Consider the following 21,435-nt stretch of genomic DNA (forward strand, 5'->3'; position numbering starts at 1 on the left):
AATATACAAAATAATAAATAACATGATCCTTCAGAAATCATTCAAGTGTGGAGTGTCCTAAAAACGTCCAACATGAAGCTGTTAACTTCATAAAACATCTCCACTGGTAACCGAGGTACAACCGAATGTCCTTCACCGATCTGGCATGTGGGAAATCTAAGCACGCCATTGTAGAATTAATTTGAACTGATAAATAGTGACCCTGCAGTCACAGCAGCGTAAAGTGCAAATCACATGAGCCCCCTACAACGGCCAGCACTTATCCAATCAATGATATTTCTCAAGGCTGTGCGCTGGCAAGAATCATACAAATCTGCATCTGGACAGCGTGTATGTTATTCATTATGAAATGAGAGGAACATCATACCTCACCAGACAATTATGTAAATTCCACTAAAAGGCAAAACATTTAGTGATTTTAAGAGGTCGTTTGTTGCCAGTGGAGTAAGAATTAGAATGGTATATAAAAAAAGTATGTGAAAAGTATGACTCTGAATTGAAAAAGCAGGGGAAAAAAGCAATCAATCAGCCCTTCGGTTTCTCCTTGAATTCTTAAGAAGACACATGGATGAGGCATATGGGCTTTTAAAAATGCATGACCTTTAGTAATCCAACCCAGATTGTGAAACAAGAAAAAAAAAATGGAATCAAATGGAATATTTCAGAATTTACAGTATGATCTCATACATATCAAACAACTGTAAGCATCACACAGGGAAAAAAAGGCAGCCCTTTTTTAATGCAAGTAATGGCTACAAATTGCTGTGTTTCTTAATAGTTCACACAATAATAAAATGCAAGCCTTCTTCAGTAGAAAACGAAAGGTGAAATTATGAAGAATGTCCAATACATTATTTTCCATATAATAAAAGTGGAAAGAAAGACAGATACAGATTGATACAGAACATTATTTGCTGCATTTTGGCCAAAAATAACTTGCATTGAGTACCATATTCATGTATTAACATGCTTTGTTATGATACTTACATGCAAAGCCAATAAAATGATAAATTACAATCATATACTGTTCATTCAATTTTAATTGCATATAGTAATGTGTGAGGAGCACTGTTGGAAATGTTACTTTAAAAAATTAATTAGTTATACAGTAGTTACTCACTATTTGTTAGTAACTGAATTACTCTATAATAAAAGTAACTCGTTAACAGGGAAAGTAACTATTTGCGTTACTGTAAAAAAATTGCTATATGTCAAAGAATTTGTTTTTTTAGCAGTTTTCACAAGTCAGTTGAAATGAGTAGAACAGACAGATGTTCGTACATAACTTTCAATATTTATTTCACGTCAACAGACAGCAGAGTTTTATCCTGTACTTCAAGTATTATCAAAGTGTTTTGGCCACTAGCTTAGTAGATGCGTGTGTCACACATTAACTGTACACATGCATGTTCTTGCCTTTGACCACAATGAATTTGAATTTATATTTCCACCTTGAAAATGCCAACTTTTCATCGGATTGCTCCTGAATCGCCATTTCTGCTGCTGCTGCGAATCTTCGTGTAGCTGTTGCGTGTGTGTGTGTGTGTGTGTTTGGCGCCGCTGGAGCGTGGACCTGCATGTGTGGCGGCATGTGTGTAAAAACACTGGCTCTGATTGGCTACCATGAAACACATGACTCTGCCTTAGCCAATCATAATCACTTATCTCGTTATTAACCCACCTGCTGTGAGCCAGGGGTGCGTTCGGATTGCATAGTTTATTAAATCAATGCATAGTAACGCACCGCATTTAACGTTCAGTAATGTTAACGGTGTTCTAACGACGGGAAAAGTAATTAGTTAAATTACCCCGTTACTGAAAAAATAACATCGATACCTAACGCCGTTCTTTTAAACAGTGTTATTCCAAACACTGATGAGGAGCGTCATATAAACATTTTTTACTGTATGAACTGATCACAGCATAAAACTCTTTGCCTGGCCAGTCCATCCTCACACAACATCTGGACGGAATTAATAACTAGCATTAAATCTAGTGCAAGGAAATATGAGAAAATGAGTGTCCTCAAAAGAATGTAGGATATGTTCTCATCTTAGCAAAGGGTTTTGTTTTGGCGAACATAAAATGTGTGCTGTCAAGTAAACAAGGTTCCAAATATTCAGTTGTTATGTTCAGAGCAGCTTATATCTTATATCTTGTTAAACAAGAAACGGCGGCCATAAATAGAAAAGTGAAGTGAATTCACTGGAAAGTCTTTAAATGCTGAATCAATTTGGGGGCAGCTTTGTTTACTTAAGTAGTATGCCTGAGGACAGGGACTGATTGCAAAATGAACTGGGTAATAGGTAATTCTGCCGGCAGTTCCATGTCTTTTCTTCCTTACGGGTGAGAAAAAGGGAGTGCCTGATGTTTCTCAATATACAAAAAAAGTCACTTCCGTGCTCACACAATGATGAATCCTTTCCCAGCATCCAATTATTCAAAGCTTCCAAAAGCCACATGCACTAACCAAAAGCCATCACCCATTCCCTCCCAGAACTACTCCCAGAGCGCATCTGCTCGAGGATCCAGATTTAAAATTGCATGGCAAGCATTTAAATGTATTAATATTCCCTTGAACAGCATAGGAAAAAAAATATGCTAAATGGGCAAATTACATCTAAGACTGTCAATGAAAAAAAAGAGCATTTGTGTTTGTGGTTTCATGTAATTTTGTGAAAACGTGAAACCATTTTCACGAAAAGTTAAAATTTCAAGACTGTAGAAATGTCAAGTGGTTCAAGTAAAAAGTAGCCTAGACATACACTTTGTGAATATTTCTAAAGTATATATATAAAAAATGTCTCCAAATATCAAGAATTATTAATTCATTCTATTTATTTATTTAATAAAAAATTATAATTATTATGCCAAACTTCTTAAGTGCCCCCCCCCCCATTTTTATAATGAGGCCTTTTTATTCATTATAATATCAGAACAGTTGTAGCACCTTCATATTAGAACAATACAAATAATATAAAAGTACAGAAATAACAAAAATCTAATAAAATGTCACTGACCCAAATTTGTAAACTAGTAAAAGTCAACTGCATTTTGAAGTTTTCATATTGTCCCTGCTGTCTGTGACCCTTTCAGAACAAACCTGCTACTCATTTTTGAGTCATGACCCACAAGTTAAAATACTCCCATTCAGGAATACACTCTTAACCAACGACTGCAAAATCCTAACATTATACTCACCCCTCCATAAATCCCCCAACACTACTCCTCGATCCTTCTAAAATACTTCAAATGTTTTATTAAGAGCTCTCAGATTTCTGTCGGCCTGTTTAAGATTTCTCCTAGTGCCGCGGCGGGCCGCATCGATAGCACTGCTGAGATCTGCAGGGAGGAAAATAAATGACCCATTTTTATTGCAGTGTATGTGGTAAACATACCATCTAAATGAAAGAGCAGACGAAACGGGAACGCACTTTAACCGAACGCCCTCTGCAATTCAAAACCGCGATAAAGGAGGAAAACGCGTCATCATATGTAATCCGTTTTATTTAAGAGCAAATTATTACCTTTGAGTAGTTAAACTGAGTGGCGTCTTGATGAGAAATATAAATGGGTCTATCTTCTCTCTGAACAACATGCTATCATTAATAATTCCCCAGCAGTGGGCATCAATCACGCTGTAATCATACACACAGCATTCCCCTCACATAGCTCAGCCCCTGCTGGATTACCCAGCATCCCCTTTGTCTGCCCATCAAATCCATTCAGCCTAATACAGAGGTGGGCTGTTCTTAATCATTCTTTTTTGAATATACTTAAACAGATGAGGTGATTCCGTCTCAAGTAGTAATAGAGAACCGCTTCTTGTTCTTATGTTGTTTTTAACCTGTTGCCGCAAAACAATACAACAACACAAAACCAAAACTTCAAATATATGAATTATTCATTCTTTGCTGATCCTTTTTGCCAAACTGTTATTTTATTGCCAGTTTTTTTTTTATTATTATTTTACACATACATATATAATATGAATATAGACGGATGAGTAAATAATAAAAAATAAAAATATATGATGATTATATATATATAATTCTGTTAATAAAAAAAAAAAAATATATATATATATATATATATATATATATATATATATATATATATATATATATATATACTTCTGTTAAAGCAGTCCAAATTATGAGATAAACACAAATTTCCAAATTATCGCTCGCAATTCCAAGTTTACATACTTTTGAATTTTTTTATCTAGCGATTTAGATTTTCTCTTTTAGATTTCTTAGTTTACATCTTCAATGCATAATTACAAGATATAAATTTCCACTTCTGAGAAAAAGTAAGAACTGTGAGATTATTAGCAATATTATATATTGCTATATTAGCAATTAACTTTTTTGTTTATTATTTTTACTCAATAGCAGAAAAAAACAACAACTGCAAGATGTAAACTTAGAATTCTGAGAAAATTATAGTTTTATATTCCACAATTCTGATTTAAATTCAGCAAAAAAAGTCTGTATTGTGAGATAAAATGTGGCAATTACCTTATAAAAAAAAAAAAAAAAAAAAAAAAAAATTATATATATATATATATATATATATATATATATATATATAATTAATAATTCATATATATATATATATATATATATATATATATATATATATATATATATGAATTATTAATATATAATAAAAATATCTAATATTTAAATAATAAAGGCTTGAATGCAAAATACAGATCAATTATTTGGTGCTTCCTCAAAAGTACTAAAAACAGTTAATGAAATCATTATGAAAGCAGAATCATTAAGTGGAATCAGAACCCAATAATTAAATTCCTGCCAATTCCCATCACTAATCCCAATGCTGTGCGGAGGAGCAATAAACCCCTGCGAGGAACAAAGAGATGAGATCACTTGCCACACAGCACATGTCACAATGATGAGAACAACTTGAGAACATTAGCTGCTTCTCTGAAGCGCCAGAGAAAATGTGTGTAACCATAATGCTGCTATTATGAAGTAAAATCATAAGTATATGCTCACATAATAACACTGACTTTCTAAAAATAACCTCATGAGAGGCAGGAAATGAATCAAGAGAGAGGAATAATAGTGTGGCCATTACATGGCATCAACCTAGAAACTCTCTTCAATAATTCACCAGGACAATCCCCCTCGACCCCCACTGTCGCATTAACTATGTCCATCTAAACATCTTCCACCCTCTCCAAACTCCTTACATCCAGATAAAAGTATTTCCCTCTTCCTCTCTCTCAGGCTTTTCTTCTCTCTTGTTTTATAGGGAAGGATTTGGCAGTGTCTTTCTAATAAAAGGGTCATATCACGAGGAATTGGGTTTTGCTTGATCTTTTGAGATAAAAGAGTTCATTAAACTACGAAAACACAAAGTAACTTTCAGAACTCAAAACACATCCACCCTAGACCAAAAAGAGCATCTATTGAAACTGAGCTACAAAAATGACTTGCTCTGAAACTCTGAACTTCTTGCTGTCAGCTGGATATGTAAATATGACCTCAAACACTTACAAACCAACAACACTTATATGGTGTTAAGGTAATAAGGAGGAAGTAGGACTTTTGTTCCTAAACAGCAGAAAAACTAGTGAGTACAATGTGGTAAATTCAGCCAAACCTTGTTCTTTTTTTGGCTGTGTGTAGCACCTACAGCTCTGCAGATCCCGCAGAAGAATCTCAGCAGTAAAAAATGAAGTTCAAATTATTATTATTATTTTTTTTTATAAAATCTTAGAACATTTTGGTCTAATATCAACAGTTTGAACAACACATTTCAACACATATTGTTTTATGAATCCATCGCGATGTAATGCAGCTTTAGTGGTGGTTACATAAGGATGGTGCAGATAAAAGTCGCTAAATTAAATTTAAATAGCAAAATATGTCCATTTTTATTGTTAGGGGTCAGAGTGAGGTTGAAAAAATGCTCACAAAAAAACAAGACGACTAATATTATTTTAATTACTTGTAAAATAAATATCTAACTAAAAGCATTTATACTTCTTCAAATAAACATTGACAGAAATAAAATAAAAATATATTTAAAAAAAACAAACGCTAGATGACAAGCCAACATTTCTAATTTTTTGTCTACTTTAATTTGAAGTACTACATCTAAAACTACAATTAAAAAAAATAAAAAAAACAACTAATTACTAAATGTAAAACGTAGTGTATCATTGAACTACTGATTCTTCTGTAAAAATCTCCACCATCCTATATGTAATAAGAGGTAATAAAATATATAATAAAAGCAAAAAGCTAAAAAAAATAAAAATGCAATGTTTGTCCAATAAATAAGAATGCCTCACCATCAAATAACATCTAATAACAAACATGTCCTGTTTTAATAGGACAGGAAAGAAAACAGAAATGTTAACAGCATTATTCTGAAATGGTGTGGTGGAGTGGATGTTTTCACAACCGTGTGACAAGCAGGGGTCCAGATCAGCTGATGCCGGAGCAAAAATCCCCAGTATCACTTATTGAATTCCATATTCTCAATCCCCAACCACCCTCTTAAAGTCCATTCAAGTGAGGATAAACTTGAGTCAATTCAACATCCTGTTGTCTCCTAACATGTGACCAGAGAGGCATGCAAGCGAGCCAAACCCTGCAGTTATTTCCATTAACAGAGGAACAAATGACTAAAAATATTCAATATCACATCTGCACCATTCCAGCTGTATTTTTCCTTAAATAGCGCTGCTTTCCATTTTCATCTTTCTTCTATAACGCACTGGACCTCTCTCAATTCTGTAGAACTCCCCTCTTCATCGCCAAGCCCTTGGAAACACTGTTATTCGCTTCAAAAACTTAATGACAAGACTAAACGCAGTAGATTTTCCGCCAAGTAGCCGTCACTTCGAGCATAAAAAGCACTAGAAGTCTTTTTCCCCCCACTCTCTTTCTAAGCCAACATCAGATCTACCCCTCTATAACAAATCTAGTGTATGAGAGCCTTTACATGAACAATGACTTCATATGTTGAACTAAAGCCTTAATAAATAACACACCCTACGAAGTTTAACGTAACGACTTCTTTGGGTTTCAATAGAGGGTGCCGTGGTTGTTTAAAGCCCTGGCGAGAACAAAGACATTTTAATCTGGGTATTCAAATCCCTGCAGGCCGTCCAATTCAAGCAGAACCCCTCATGTTAAACTTTCACAGACAAGAGCATGTTTTTTGAGCAATCAGAGAAACCTAAGGACATCCATTAAAGTCATTTGGAGCCATTTACTCAATTGTATTACTCACTGTCAGTTTGTTCAGCCATCTTGTCAACTGCTATTATGTAAACAGCTTCATCATCCTTTACAAAACAGCATTCAGTAACCCAGCATTTTTCCAGCAGGAAGTCATGCACGTAAACTGAAGCCTCTCTTTTTCAACTGGCAGCATGTATGGAAAAGCGAACTGCACGCAAACCCACTGATGTTTGAATATGCTATTCAAACACAAGCTCTCAGTATAGCTCCATTACACATATTTTAATACATTTAAATACAATCTCACAGATTTATCCGCAAAAAAATAGAAAATAGCATTTTCTTTCGGAAATGTACACTGCTATAAATGGATTTACACTCATTAAACATCAAGTTGCTCTAAGTTTCTTTGTCCTGTAGAGCACAAAACAAGATATTCTGAAGAATGTTGGTAACCAAACCGTTGACGCTAGCCATTGACTTCCATAGTATGGAAAAAATTCCATATACGTTTAAAATGGCATGAGGGTGAGTAAATTATGACAGAATTTTCATTTTTGAGTGGATGTAAACAGGCATTTACAGCCAGTAATTACATTCACAGTTGAGGTTTTCTAACCATCAGCAAAAAGTGGGACGAATCACTGCTTTTGATATCACAGCAGCCCTTCTGAAAAAATAAGTTACTGACACAAGCAGACGGACTGTGACGGACTCAGACCTCGGTGTAAAAACAGGCTTTCAGTTCATCTGAGAGTTCTACTCTATCATACAACAAGCTCTCGACTCTCAACTCGACAGGCTAAAAGCCACGAGTGTCTGTTTCAATCACCAGCTCAAAGTCACTCTTTCCTGTTTGTAGGCCAACAGAGAAAGCTTCCTGCTCTCATACAGCAACCCATCATCAGTCAGGTAATGAAGACGAGGGTCTTGATTTGGACAACAGACTCAATTACTGAATCATTAGCCATCATTCCTCCATTCATTAATTCTTTCTTCACTCAATTATGCCAATACAATGCATCTTCATATGAATAAATAAGCAGTAAACGGTAGCCTCTAAAGCAGCCTCTAAATGCTAAGGTCAGAAACATAATTTACACATGTATGCAAATGTTTGGTCAAAGCATTGCAAGAATGTAGTTAGGGTTGGGAATCGAAAATCAATACCAATTCCAGAATACTTACGGTATACTTAAGGTCAGGAATCGAATACTTGTGAAATTTCAATTCCACCTATCAATTCCTGTGTGCACATCTTTTATTTTTAGCTGGCGAAAAGTGGCTGTTAAAAATGTATTTGTCTTTGACTCATTCATTCAAGAGAAAAACACTGATTCATCCACTAATTAAATAAATCACTAAATCATTTCATTCTTAAATTCCCTGAGATTTTGTTTAGTTATCTAATATTTGGTCTTCAGAATTGTGAGAGAACTACAACCTCTATTTAAAAAAGTCTCTGCTTAGAGAATCCAGAATCATGCACCTCTATTTATCACACAAACAACTCTTAATCGAGTCCAGTGTTTATGTAGCCGGCTGATTTTTACTCATGGTATTCAGCGGCAATTAAATGTTTTGCAAAAAGACACATAAAATAAATATTTGTTATCTAAATGTTTGACTTCATTTTTTAACCCACATTGGATTTGAAAATGCCAATAGATAAGAATCGGAGTTGATGAGCAGAATCGAAATCGGAATTGGAATTGATGAAATTCAAATGATACCCAACCCTAGTGGTAGTGTTGTAATGCTAAACATACATTTCTGCATTATTGTGGTAGCAACAAATCTCAAGTTACCATTAAACTGATCAGTTTGACCAAAATATATTTACAGATTTCCACGCTTTTCAACTTCGGCTATTGCTTTTTTATTATCAGGTCTAAATAGCACAACTTAAAGAACCATACCACTACTTTTGAAAATGGTTGAGTTGAGTTTTACCATTTTCTAATCCATTCAGCTGATCTCCGGGTCTGGCAGAAGCACTTTTAGCTTAGCTTAGCATAGATCATTGAATCTGATTAGACCGTTAGCATCTAACTCAAAAATGACCAAAGAGTTTTGAGATTTTTTCTATTTAAAACTTGACTCTTTTGTAGCTACATTGTGTACTAAGACCAACGGAAAATGAAGAGTTGAGACTTTCTAGGCTGATATGGCTAGGAACTATACTTTTATTCCAGCGTAAGAATCAAGGAACTTTGCTGCTGTACCATAGATGCAGCAGGCGAAGTGATATTACGCAGTACCTGAAAATAGGTTTATTGGAATTTACCTACCTGGGACTATTTTTAGGCATAATATCATTGCTATCATAATATCAGTATAGTTCCTAGCCATATCGGCCTAGAAAATCACAACTTTTCATTTTCAGTCGGTTAATATTTGATAAAAATGGAAACAAATCTGAAATTCGTCATAATTATAAAGATTAAAACCATAACAGTAATCAAAATAATAATTATTCATATTTTTCTATAGTGAAGAAGATATTAATTACAAATGACTTCTGCATGCTGGTTATCAAACAATAAATATAAAAATACAATCTATATTGCTATCACTCATAAAAATGCAATGTTGGGCAATCTCTACCTGAAAGAATGAAACAACGCACAAAAACAGGAAGTGAATTCATAGTTGTTTCACACTAGAGAGTTTCTTTAAAATCTACTTACCGAATTCATCACACACGCTCTCGTTGTCCAGCAGTGTGGGGTGCTCAAAAGTGTCCCTGCAGTAGAGGATCTGGGTGTTGTTGGTGAGGGAGGCAATTCCCCCCAGGGCCAGCACCACATGGTCCGTCAGGAAGGAGGTGGGCCGCTCACGAAGCCGCGCGATGATGGAGCGGTACCGACAGTATTGAGGGTAACTCAGTACCAGAACTTTCTTTTCCTCCACATCCTCACCTAAACACAAGAAAGTACAATTCATTTTTTAAAAGAGAACACTTATTTCTGGCACACAAAGTGCAGCTCAAAATAATGTTTGACTGAAAAAAAAAGGTGTAGGATTTACTCTGAAGCAATTCTTGCTAGCAAATTTCAAGGCCATAACAACAAAACATAAAGAAATAGAATGGTGACGGTAATTCTATGTCTAATTCTAGTTGGAATGTAACAATTTTCAACCATTTGATAATAATACTTGAAATAATATTCGACACATGCACTTTTATTTGTATGCCTAATATGTTGAAAACGCAAAACGTTTCTTGCCTCGTCACATTCAGTAAGGAACTGTATAAATGATATTACATTTTAAATACAAAACGGCCATATTTGAGTTTGCATTACTGGACAATTAACATTTATATCATAAAGCATTTGTCAAATATTAAATGTTTACCTCGCTTTTTTCTAATGATAGACTGATACTTTTCACTAAAATTTACACACAAAGTCGTACATAAAAGCTGTGAAGTATAAAATTGTAAATAAAACATTGAAAATTGTATATATATATTATATATATATATATGCTATTCTAGTCTTATTTAACATTTCAATGCTATTTCTTTTTAATCAGTTGTGAAATTTACTAGCAATTTCTGAGTTACAATATTTCCAGTGCACTTAGAACAAATTCAAGCAGAACAGCAAATGTCAAGACAGTGAGCCTGTGTCTTTACAGGTGTAAACTATTATTTACACCATTGATTCCAACATTATTCTTTCCATTAAATAAAAATGGTGGTAACTGCACTCTCATACCATAATTTCATGACATCAACTCGAGCCAACTTGTTTATTTCAAAGACAATGTATTACATCATTCAATGAGTCAGAATGCTACACAATGGCATACAGCACAAAGACCATTGATGAATCCTATAGCTTCGCGGTAATAATAATTCAACCCAAATCGAAGCACTGTGACTTCATATAGCTAATCTTATTCTATAATGGAGGAGAGCTGCTCCCAAGGGTTCGGATATAGATTTGTGGGCTATTATGTTTTACTACAGCCTGAGCTGCTGGTTTAACATGACAGCTCTCTGTTAGGATTGGCAATATAAAAGATTCTGGGCAGGAAGCCACGTCACTCAGTTCTTAAAGAGATCAGAGATCTGAGCAATAGCATTCATCTGTTAGTCTTCCCATCAGAACTCGAAAGAACTCTCGGCTGAATCAAAGTATCATCGCATCTCTCGACCTCAAAAACCTGACATCTCGGAAAACAAGCTCTCGTAATATGACATGCGAGTTGCAAACCTCAAACGATGGTGTCCTTGGAGAGATCTAGCTATTCGCACACAACGACTGCAAACATTCTGCTGCTGAGAGCCATAAACGCATTTTTTACATGTCATTTCTGCACCACTAGCATCACCAAAAGGAACTGCAAAAATAATGATTGTTTTCAAACGGGTTTCTTGCGCCAACTGCCACTGGTCACAAGCTCAGATCCCACCACAAAACACACTCATCCACTTATGAATGCAGTCTCAATTTGATGGCTGTAGAGAAGAGAACATAAAATATTTTGATTTATACTGTTTATCCTTTTATAGGACTTTCATTACATGTATTATGTGCCTTCTTAGCGGAGCACGTCTTCTCATTCTTTGTATTCTTTCTCATCTATTTTAAAAAGCATGCCTCCAGAAACAAGTTAAAAAATAGGCTACATTTTAGTAAAGACACATTAACATACATTATTAAAATCACAATGTAACGCACTTTGAGTGCCTAGAAAAGCGCTATATAAATTTAATGAATTATTGTTATTACAATTCAATTCCGTTTTCCCCCTTTTAACATAAATGTTAGTGCTAATCATATTTGAATAAATACGCATACATACATAATATAAACACTATCGTTGAAAAGTTAGGTTTTTGAAATACGACTCATTAATAAAAACATTACAATATCACGTGATCCTGCAAAAATAATTCTAATATGCTGATTTAATGCTTAAGAAATATTTCTTATTACGATCAATGGTGAAAACTGTTGTGCTGCTTAATATTTTGATAACCGAAAGTTAGGAATCACAGTAATCATTTTTAACATAAATATTCATACTGTCACTTTTAATCAGTTTAATTGTGTCTTTACTAAATAAAAGTATTGAGATTATATATATATATATACTAAAAACTGCACAAATCCGAGTTTTAAACTGTATTCCCGACATTCCCGATTTTCATATTAGCCTTTTATTTTATTAACATTTTTTATTTGTTATTAAATTCGGCCTCCTGAGCTGCATGGATAACATTTTCCGCAGGTTAAGCGCCTTTTATCATTAACAATCTATTGAAAAGAAAAACAAATGGACGTAATTTGTATTTTGACGTAAGAGTATTCCCCTCTTTTGCTTGCAATTAGCACAAGCAAGGTTGCTCTCGAAATATCCATCTTTTAAGGGCCGCACTGTGCCATGCTAATCACGCAGGGATCCAATGTACATTTTCTTGATTAGATTTGGCTTTGGGCTGCAGAAGAGGTCAGGAACCCGCTCTACAGCCACGCTGTTAATAACATCTAACCTTTTCTAAAGAAAGGATTTCTTATGTTTAGCTATTTAATTGGCTAGGACCACATGATTAGAGAGCACTGAAAATCGCATTATGCAATTTTCCAGTAACACACTTCAACAAGAAGCCTTTGTGATGAGGAAGGGGGAAAACGCACACAGGTAGGGCACTGATTGGTTGCAAAATCAACAGACTGAAATCTGCATGAGTAATCCTAGCATGTCTCATCAGATCAGAAGGAATGGACGTTTTCCCTATGTCAGTTTGCTCCCAGTATACTGCTCAAGGGCTCCACAAATGTCAAATGGGCCTCTGTGGGAATATATTTACATAACACCTCTCCACCGCTTGCCACTGCCAAAGAGGACCAATTAAACATAAAACAGGGACGTATGTGGTAAAACACCTCAGAGTTTTAATAATTCATGACATTTTTGTTCTATAAAACTTGGTTTGAGGATCTGTGACATCAATCAAAATGAATAAAGCCATTTTTTGATGAGATGGAATGAAATTCAGGCTCTTGACTTGTTCTTTATTTTAAAAAAGAACAAAATGTCAAGATACAAGACAGAACAAAAAGCTCAAGGAGACAGATTGAGAGAGCCGTATAAAACACTAATTACAGCCCAAGGTACATACTTTCAAAAAAAAAAAAAAAAAAACTTACTTTTAAGACATGTAACAATTATGACATCTCATAATGTTTGTTTAAAGTTCGCTCTTGCCGTGAACTTGCCTGAACTTATGATGGGAGTGTAAAGGGCAATTTATACAAATTACTTCTCAGCAGGTCTTCCGTGAGCCTATCTGCCAATCAACAATTGCAAATAATGCCATAACCCAAGATTATGACACAAAAACACCACTATGATTATAACAGAAAGAAACCTGAGCTCTCATCAGCCAAACATTTCCTGCAGACCGTGGTTATTATATTGTTAACTAAAGTAAACCATGAAAACATGTTTTATTACCTGAAATAAAACAAACATTAACAGAAATGAAAGAAAATATTAACTTAATATAAATAAAAACTTCAGCTAGCTGACAAGAAAACATTTCAATTTTTTTGAAGTAGTAAAATAACTAAAATAATAAAATTTACAAACAAACCAAAAACAATATTTCTACATTCTTCAAATTAAAATAAATACAAAACATAAAAATAAAATCTAATTTAAAGCATTTACAAAAACTTCATCATTATAATAATAAAAAAATAATACTGCTGCAGACCAGACTCTCAAAATTATTATTTTTTTAATAATAAAAAAAAGAATAAACTTTTATAAAAGTAGGGCACAATGTACTATAATATATTCAATTATACAGGTGTTTTATATAATTATTATTATGATTATTTTTTACAGGTGTTTTACCTGTATTTAGAATTTTGGACTGTTTTAGGATTTTTTATATATATTTTATTGCATTTTATTTAATTCCTTTGTTTAATTTTTATAAGATTTTATACAAAATATTTACATTTTGTATGTTTTATTTAATTATATATTTATTGTATTTAAATAGTTAGCTAAAAGTAAAACTGAAATTAAAACAATAAAAAAGAAATAAAAGGCATATACAGACTACTCACTGAAATAAAAATAAAAATATTGCAAAATATCTCAGCTACATTCCTCATTTTAATTAAGTCCAACTTGTACTAAAATAACTAAACCTGAAATAAAAATTAATAAACTATATAGACATTTATTTAAAAAACAAAAACTAAACATGCTAGAAAATTCAAAAACACACACACACACACACACATACTCATTTAACTAAAAAAAAAAAAAAAAAACTAAACAAATAAAAACTGATTCAAAATATTAATACTGTAATATAGAACCTCAACAATATTAAAACCACACCGCATGGTACATGACTAAGCCTCAATAAAACAAATCGCTGTTAATATGCATTACACATAAGCTTCAAAACTTTCCCCAAATGGGCCGGTGAATTCCCAGAAAGTCAAACACAGGCCTAGAGATACATTCCTGTACATCTCCTCCCTCCAAAACATCCCTTACCCAACATATTCTCCCTGTCAATGAGCCAGCTTCAACAAACACGCTGTAATAGCTACCTGTCTCTTTAAAATATGCAGGTTCAAATATCAATTCGAGCGTGAGGACAGAGACAGAAGGTGAAAAAAAAAAAAAAAAAGAACAATTCCTGGAATCCTGACAGCAGCTGCTTGTTAGTTGTCTTGGTTACTGTATTAAAATAAGCGTGCGTTGATGCTAAAGTTATTGGCGTGTGTTATTATTATTGCTCCCTGCACCACAGAACACAATAATGAAAGGAAAATGTGTGTCATCGCCACGGCAACTGTTTTAATGCAAGACTCCCCGTCAATAATAGTTAACAAAATTGCACTTCAGTCATAAACCCACAAATCAATTTCCTGTGTGTGTATGTGTGTGTGTGTGCAGAGATTGTAGAGACATTTTAAATGCATGTCTTGTTAGAGCTGGGTTCAGCATAATCAGTCTTTCCCTAATTATTATTCACAGCCGCGACCTCTAATGAGTCAAATAACATCCATCTATTAATGTTGCGGGCTGCTGAGATTCTGCGCACCCTGTTGGGTTATTAAATTGGTTCTGATGCTTCAATATGCCCGATGTGAGAGCCTGAACAGATTACAACACACACACTACCAGAGCAATATCGATCGCCATGTTGTAAATACAGAATAACAATATACAGAAATATCTGGAGGTGAAAAGACAAAAGAAGGGCTTCAGAAACCAAAAAAAAAAAAATCATATTGTAATTATTTTACTTTGAAAAGCAATCTGTTTGTATTTAACATCTAATATTGCTGCTGTTTAGTTTCAGACAAGAATAAAAGTAATTAAGAAACAAGGTTTGTAGATTAAGCCCATAAAGACACTTTACTAATCTCCCATTGGTCAATAAAACAAATAGCCCCACTTTAAACTCATGCGATTGGCTGAAGCAATGTTGCTGTGTTGCTATGATGCTCATACAAACAGATGAGCGATGTTTTAATAGCACAGTTTTAATAGCAAAAAAGGACCTGCATCACATTTCCCGTCATTCTTGAAGGAATCAAACCCAGACCTCTTTGTCAGTATCAGAACAGTATGATATTTTCATCAAACTGAGAGGAAACATTGAATTGAGAGAGTAGGCGCTTGGAAAAAACACACTGCTCCTGCACTCAATTACTGAAAAGGTTTCTTTGGCGAGTTTGTATGATTGCTGTTCGCGTGCCACAGAAATCACTCGATAATTAAACCCAATATATTGCGATTTACGTGGGATACAGATGTGGGCGGCACGACGTGGCACAACTCTACCCGTAATTCTATGATATTACTCTTTATTTGATTCCAGCTTGTCCGAGCTGAGCACATTTTTCCAGGATATCCCCTGATGTCCAAACCGTTTGTTGATGATTTATGACACCTGCCGATATTTTACAGCAGTGAGCATTCGTCCGCTACAGTTCCAGCACAATTCGTGTTGCTCCCTAGCAACAAGCAAAAGCACTAATATTCCTAGAGGGACTGGCTCCAAATATAACTGTCTGTATTATTGATTACAACACAGCAAACTTTGCATTTAAAGGCTCTTGTAAAACATGACAGGCTAGAACAAATTTGGTTATGTCAAAATGTTCCACTTTCTGAAGAGACGAGAAGAGAGCCGATTATTCTAATGATGCCTCTACATACAGAAGACACAGATATTGTTTCAGGGAAAGAAAGATCACTTGCCATTATGTGCTCAAGTAAAAAGGAAATATAGATATCTAGAAATATGAAATAATATCCCCCCTATATTTGTCATTATTTTGCAAGCGCTATAACATTAAGCAACACTGTCGATGTTGCAATGATTGAAATAGTTTCCTAAACTGTGCAATTAGACTTGTTTTGCAATGCCTCCTAAAATATTTGAATAGTGTTTCTTACCTTAAGTGTTTGATGAACTGAATTAATTCAAACTAAGTGAATTATTTTAAAGTTTTGATTTGTTTGCATCAAATAAATTGTTTCATATTTAAAACATTTTAGTAACAAAAACACTAATATTTATTTATTTTATTTTTAATTTATTTATTAGGAAACTTTTAAATTGATCAAAAGTGACAGCAAAGATATTTATATCATATTATATATATCATATATATATATATATATATATATATATATATATATATATATATATATATTAGGGGTGTAACAGTACGCAAAAATCACGGTTCGGTACGTACCTCGGTTTTAAAGTCACTGTTCGGTTCATTTTCGGTACAGAAAGGGAAAGAAATGCAAACATTAAACTGCAGGTTGTTTATTACTATAAACTTTTTTTAACAATTTGATTACTCTTTTTTTTTAATACTTTTTAATAAAATATATATATAAAATAAAAAGAATAAGAAATAAAATACTTCTGCAAAGTTCTCCACTAAATAAAATACTCTCAGTCTCAAACCAATATCATATAATAAAATATAATGAACAATATAAATAAATAACTATGATTACAGTGCAGCATTACCAATCCCAGCTTGTAGGCCTGCTCACATTTAAAAAATATATGTAACTTTTCCCGAAGTGTAAAGTGCAGCAACAACAGTTTCAGTTCTTAGACCTGCTCAGATTTCGTTATAGCGTTGGACCGATCGGAATTAAGAGAAAAGGTCTGTTTAAATGCCGACGGGAACTGCGTTTGAATTACAATCATTTTTTTCCTAGTTGTAGTGATGTTCACACTCGCGTGATGCCTTTTGAAAACCTTAGGCCGGTGACACACTGGAATATTGCACCTGTCAAACATGGTCTATTTTGCCGTCAATACTGTTGACGGTGTCCTTTATCAGTAGGCTTTATATTTATGCTCAACATGAAGTATAGACATTGTTGTCATGAAGACAAGATCCTGGTCTGTCGGCGGTCTCCCTCTACAGTACCTACAGTAGCAGCAGCGCGCCAGCATCGCGTCAGGCACGATCCTGGTGTGTAAAGACACAGAAAACGCGAAGCAGGTGTCACGCAACTGAAAAACAGCAGAAACGTCACGCTCAGGCCACGCAGCCAGAGTGTCGCCGGCCTTAGAATCAGCTGCAGGGCGGGATTTGCGACTTCCACCACTTAATATGTTTGTTTGGAAACACGAAAATGTATATATATATATATATATATAATCATGTGACACTGAACAGTGAATTAATGGCTACTGATTTAAATAAATGTAATTTATTAGTTAAATGTATTAAATTAATTTCAAATAGAAAACAGCTATTTTAAAAATGTAATTTTTCACAATACTACGCTTTTTCCCAATTAGTTTTAGTTTCATATTTTTTAGATCTAAAATATTACACAGATGTATTCTATGAACAATACAGACTAAATATGTTTAATAAATGTATACAAAAAATGTTCCTTGTCATAGCAGCATTAGCATACAGCTAGAAATAAATGACTTCCTTTATAAGTTCTAATAAAGGACTGAAACGCTTGTTTTTCTACAGCTGTTCAGTTACTAAGATTATATGATATGATTACACAAAAAAAACTATCCATACCTAAACCTTTCTAGACTGTAATGAACGGAATTGTGTTCAGTATCTGAAACAGATGCCTTCATTTTCTAGGGATGTAGCTTTCAAGCAACATAAGCATATTTGTGAGCAACATACAGCAGAATAACAGAACGAGCGGTTCACAGAGTTGTGAACGTGAGTCATGGGAATTGTACGTGTACTGCAAAATTCTCATGAATTGTTCAAGACTTGATATCATGAAACATCTCTCGTAAGGACTACAAAAGATCCGATCTGGCCCTTTGAGCGGCACCCCAGTATTTATCTCCAGTCGAGTCCAAAACAATGGAAATATAGGAGCTTTCATCTCTGAAATGCATAAACACGACAGGGACGGATTAACACTTTGCCAGTCTTTGATGCAACCAGGAAAAACCACCGAGCATAGCTCATTTTGATGCAATAGTAAATGCAAAACAGTATTTAATTTGGTGTTGTTTTCTTATGCAAACCTTAACTCATTAAATCATGTATATACTACTCTTCCTGATTAATCCACAAATGTTTTTAAACAATGAATGCATGCAAGAACCATAACATCCTTGATACTACATCTTTGCCTGTATTTATTTATTTGAATAAAAAATTTCAATATGCAGCAGTCAAACACTGGCGATGAGAGATACGTATGTCAAAGCGATTAACTTGTGTTTGTTCACGGGAAATGGCAAATGTATTCTGGGGAGCCCCGCTGGAGACAATGGCGGCACTCATGTGACTCAACATGATGACAATAGCCACAGACAGAGGAAAAGAAGAGCATTACCCAATGAAACTAATTAAAAAGCATTTTGAGTGTGACACAAAGGAGGGATTAGATGACAGAGGATAAGAAGATAGTGTGCTATCAATGCACTATTGTGCTGATTTCTTCATCGGCAGTCAGCGGTAGACAAGGCCTTAGCAATTACTGTCCAAAGAATTAATCATTCATAATTCTTGGAGCTGCCACAAAGAGCACGCTTATTAAAGGATCACCGTCCATCTTGAACCACGGGGTTCTGCGCTATGGAAGAAAAAAACACATAGGCCTAAGTAAAAAAGCACACTGCACTGATATAGGCAGTAGCATTTATTGCTAGGACTTTTTTTAAGAGATATCTAAAATGATACGATATGACCAAAATATTAATCTCATTTTAATATCATGGTAATAATATTTCACTATATAGTTATTTTTTCTTGAGTGGTGCAATCAAGATATTGCTCAAATAAATATTTATTTGACCGTTGCGACTAACTGAACATAAAAGCAATTACTCAACCAATGATATAAGCTTGGGGCGGAGCTATCCTTTCATCTGGCCAATGGCGGAATGGGGAAGGGTTTAGGGCAAATTAGCACAAATAAAAAAATTTAAAAAATGCACACACACCTCATTCTTTTGGAAGTTCTCTTTTGTGATACTAGTGGGTCATATTTATTATAATTTATTTTCTCTTTTTATTTGGACCTTCATTTTTACTACAATGATAATGTAAATCTACAATGATAAAAATTAAACAAATCAATAAAGCATTATCACTATAGTATTAAACAGTAAAGTATTTAATAATATTTTTGTAATAATTATGTTATAACAATAAAATATATTAGAATAAGTATAATTATAATTGTTATTATTATTATTATTATTATTATTTACAAATATAATTTTGAAATACAAAACAACAACAAAAGTGCAATTACAATACTAATATTTATAGTTTTTTTTTCACTTTGAAACACGCAGCACATCACATTGCATATTTATATAATTACAGAATTTGATAATTGAACTAAACCATGTCGCATTCTCAGGCATTGTTAAAGTTCATTTTTAATTAATTCATTGATTGTTTTAGAAAAAAAATGTAACACTGTTTTATGCATTATATTAATATATCATATTGTTCACTTCATCCTTAAATATATATCATTACACCCCTGTTGTTAATAATGAGAACACTTATTATTCAGCTAGCAAGTTTTAAACATGTCAACAATTTTACGTTAATGCTACAGTGCCCCTTGTGGCAATGCTGAGAATGCAACGTCCTACACCATACCAAACCTCTACTGGTTTACATATTTCTACCACATCGCCTAGCTCTATTCTAGAGGAAGCAGATTCTTTCACTCTGAAGAGTCGAAAGGGCTTAGCCCACTGGATATTACACACCACATGTCTGAAAGGTGCCATGTCATTATGCTTAAACTCAAACAGCCACGGTACGTGAGATGACAAGAAAGGAAACACTAGTGTTCACTAATGGCTGTTATTAAGCAGCACCGACACTCACTGGAGGTTAAAGGTCAAACTGACAACTGCCCCGGGGCACAGGGGGTAAGAGGTGTCTGCTGATTGGCCACTGAGGCTGTATTAGGCAACTGATCTCAGATCAGCAGTAAAGGGCATCTTTGTTCTACAGTCTCAAAGGGCTAACAGCGAACTTGATAAATCAGTCCAAGAGAGTTTCCCAGCCACTGAAATATCAGCTCTGCTTTAAATGCATGCCGATGTCTTCCATTTCTGCAAGCTTGTGCAAATCACCTGGGGTTTGCGAGCAGCCCCCCGAGAGAAATACCACATCCTCTAACAAAAAAAAAACATCATTGAGGTCAAATTTAACAATGCAAAGAAAGAAAACAACTTACAGGCATAGGTCACCCAAAATTCTGTCATTATGTACTCGCCCTTTTTTCAGATGCATACAATTATGTCTTTTCATGAAACACAAAAGATTATATATTAGTAACCGTATCTGTCAATTTCCCGAAAATGTCAAAAGCACTATAAAAGACACGTATGTGATTTGTACATTATATTTCAAGTGTTCTGAAATCATACGACAGCTTTGCGTGAGGAACAGAGACAAATTTAAGTTCTCCTTTTGTGTTCCACAGAAGAAAAACAAGAACATGAAGGGGGTATAATTACTGACATAATTTAGATTTTTTTTAAACTAGTATTTTAAATGTAGTTGGGTATATAATGCAACCTGGATAATTTTCTGGATATAAAGGCAGTACAAAATAATGGTAAGAAATATTTAATTCTTTAAAATGGAAGAGTTTATTTCTTATAAAAAAAGTCAAATAAAACTTTGCATAAGCTTTTTGTTGAGCATTATTT

At 34.1% G+C, this 21,435-nt stretch overlaps 1 protein-coding gene across 1 annotated transcript in view; it reads right to left on the reverse strand.

The window, feature by feature from the left end:
• LOC127969180 (AT-rich interactive domain-containing protein 5B-like) overlaps window positions 1-21,435 on the reverse strand; it is a 103,193-nt gene that overhangs the window by 61,369 nt on the left and 20,389 nt on the right. Inside the window, exon 4 of the mRNA XM_052570962.1 lies at window positions 9,917-10,147. Coding sequence (XP_052426922.1) covers window positions 9,917-10,147 — 231 coding nt within the window. The remainder of the gene's footprint in view (window positions 1-9,916; window positions 10,148-21,435) is intronic.

This window comes from Carassius gibelio, chromosome B12 (assembly GCF_023724105.1).
Source record: "Carassius gibelio isolate Cgi1373 ecotype wild population from Czech Republic chromosome B12, carGib1.2-hapl.c, whole genome shotgun sequence".
Taxonomy (NCBI): domain Eukaryota; kingdom Metazoa; phylum Chordata; class Actinopteri; order Cypriniformes; family Cyprinidae; genus Carassius; species Carassius gibelio.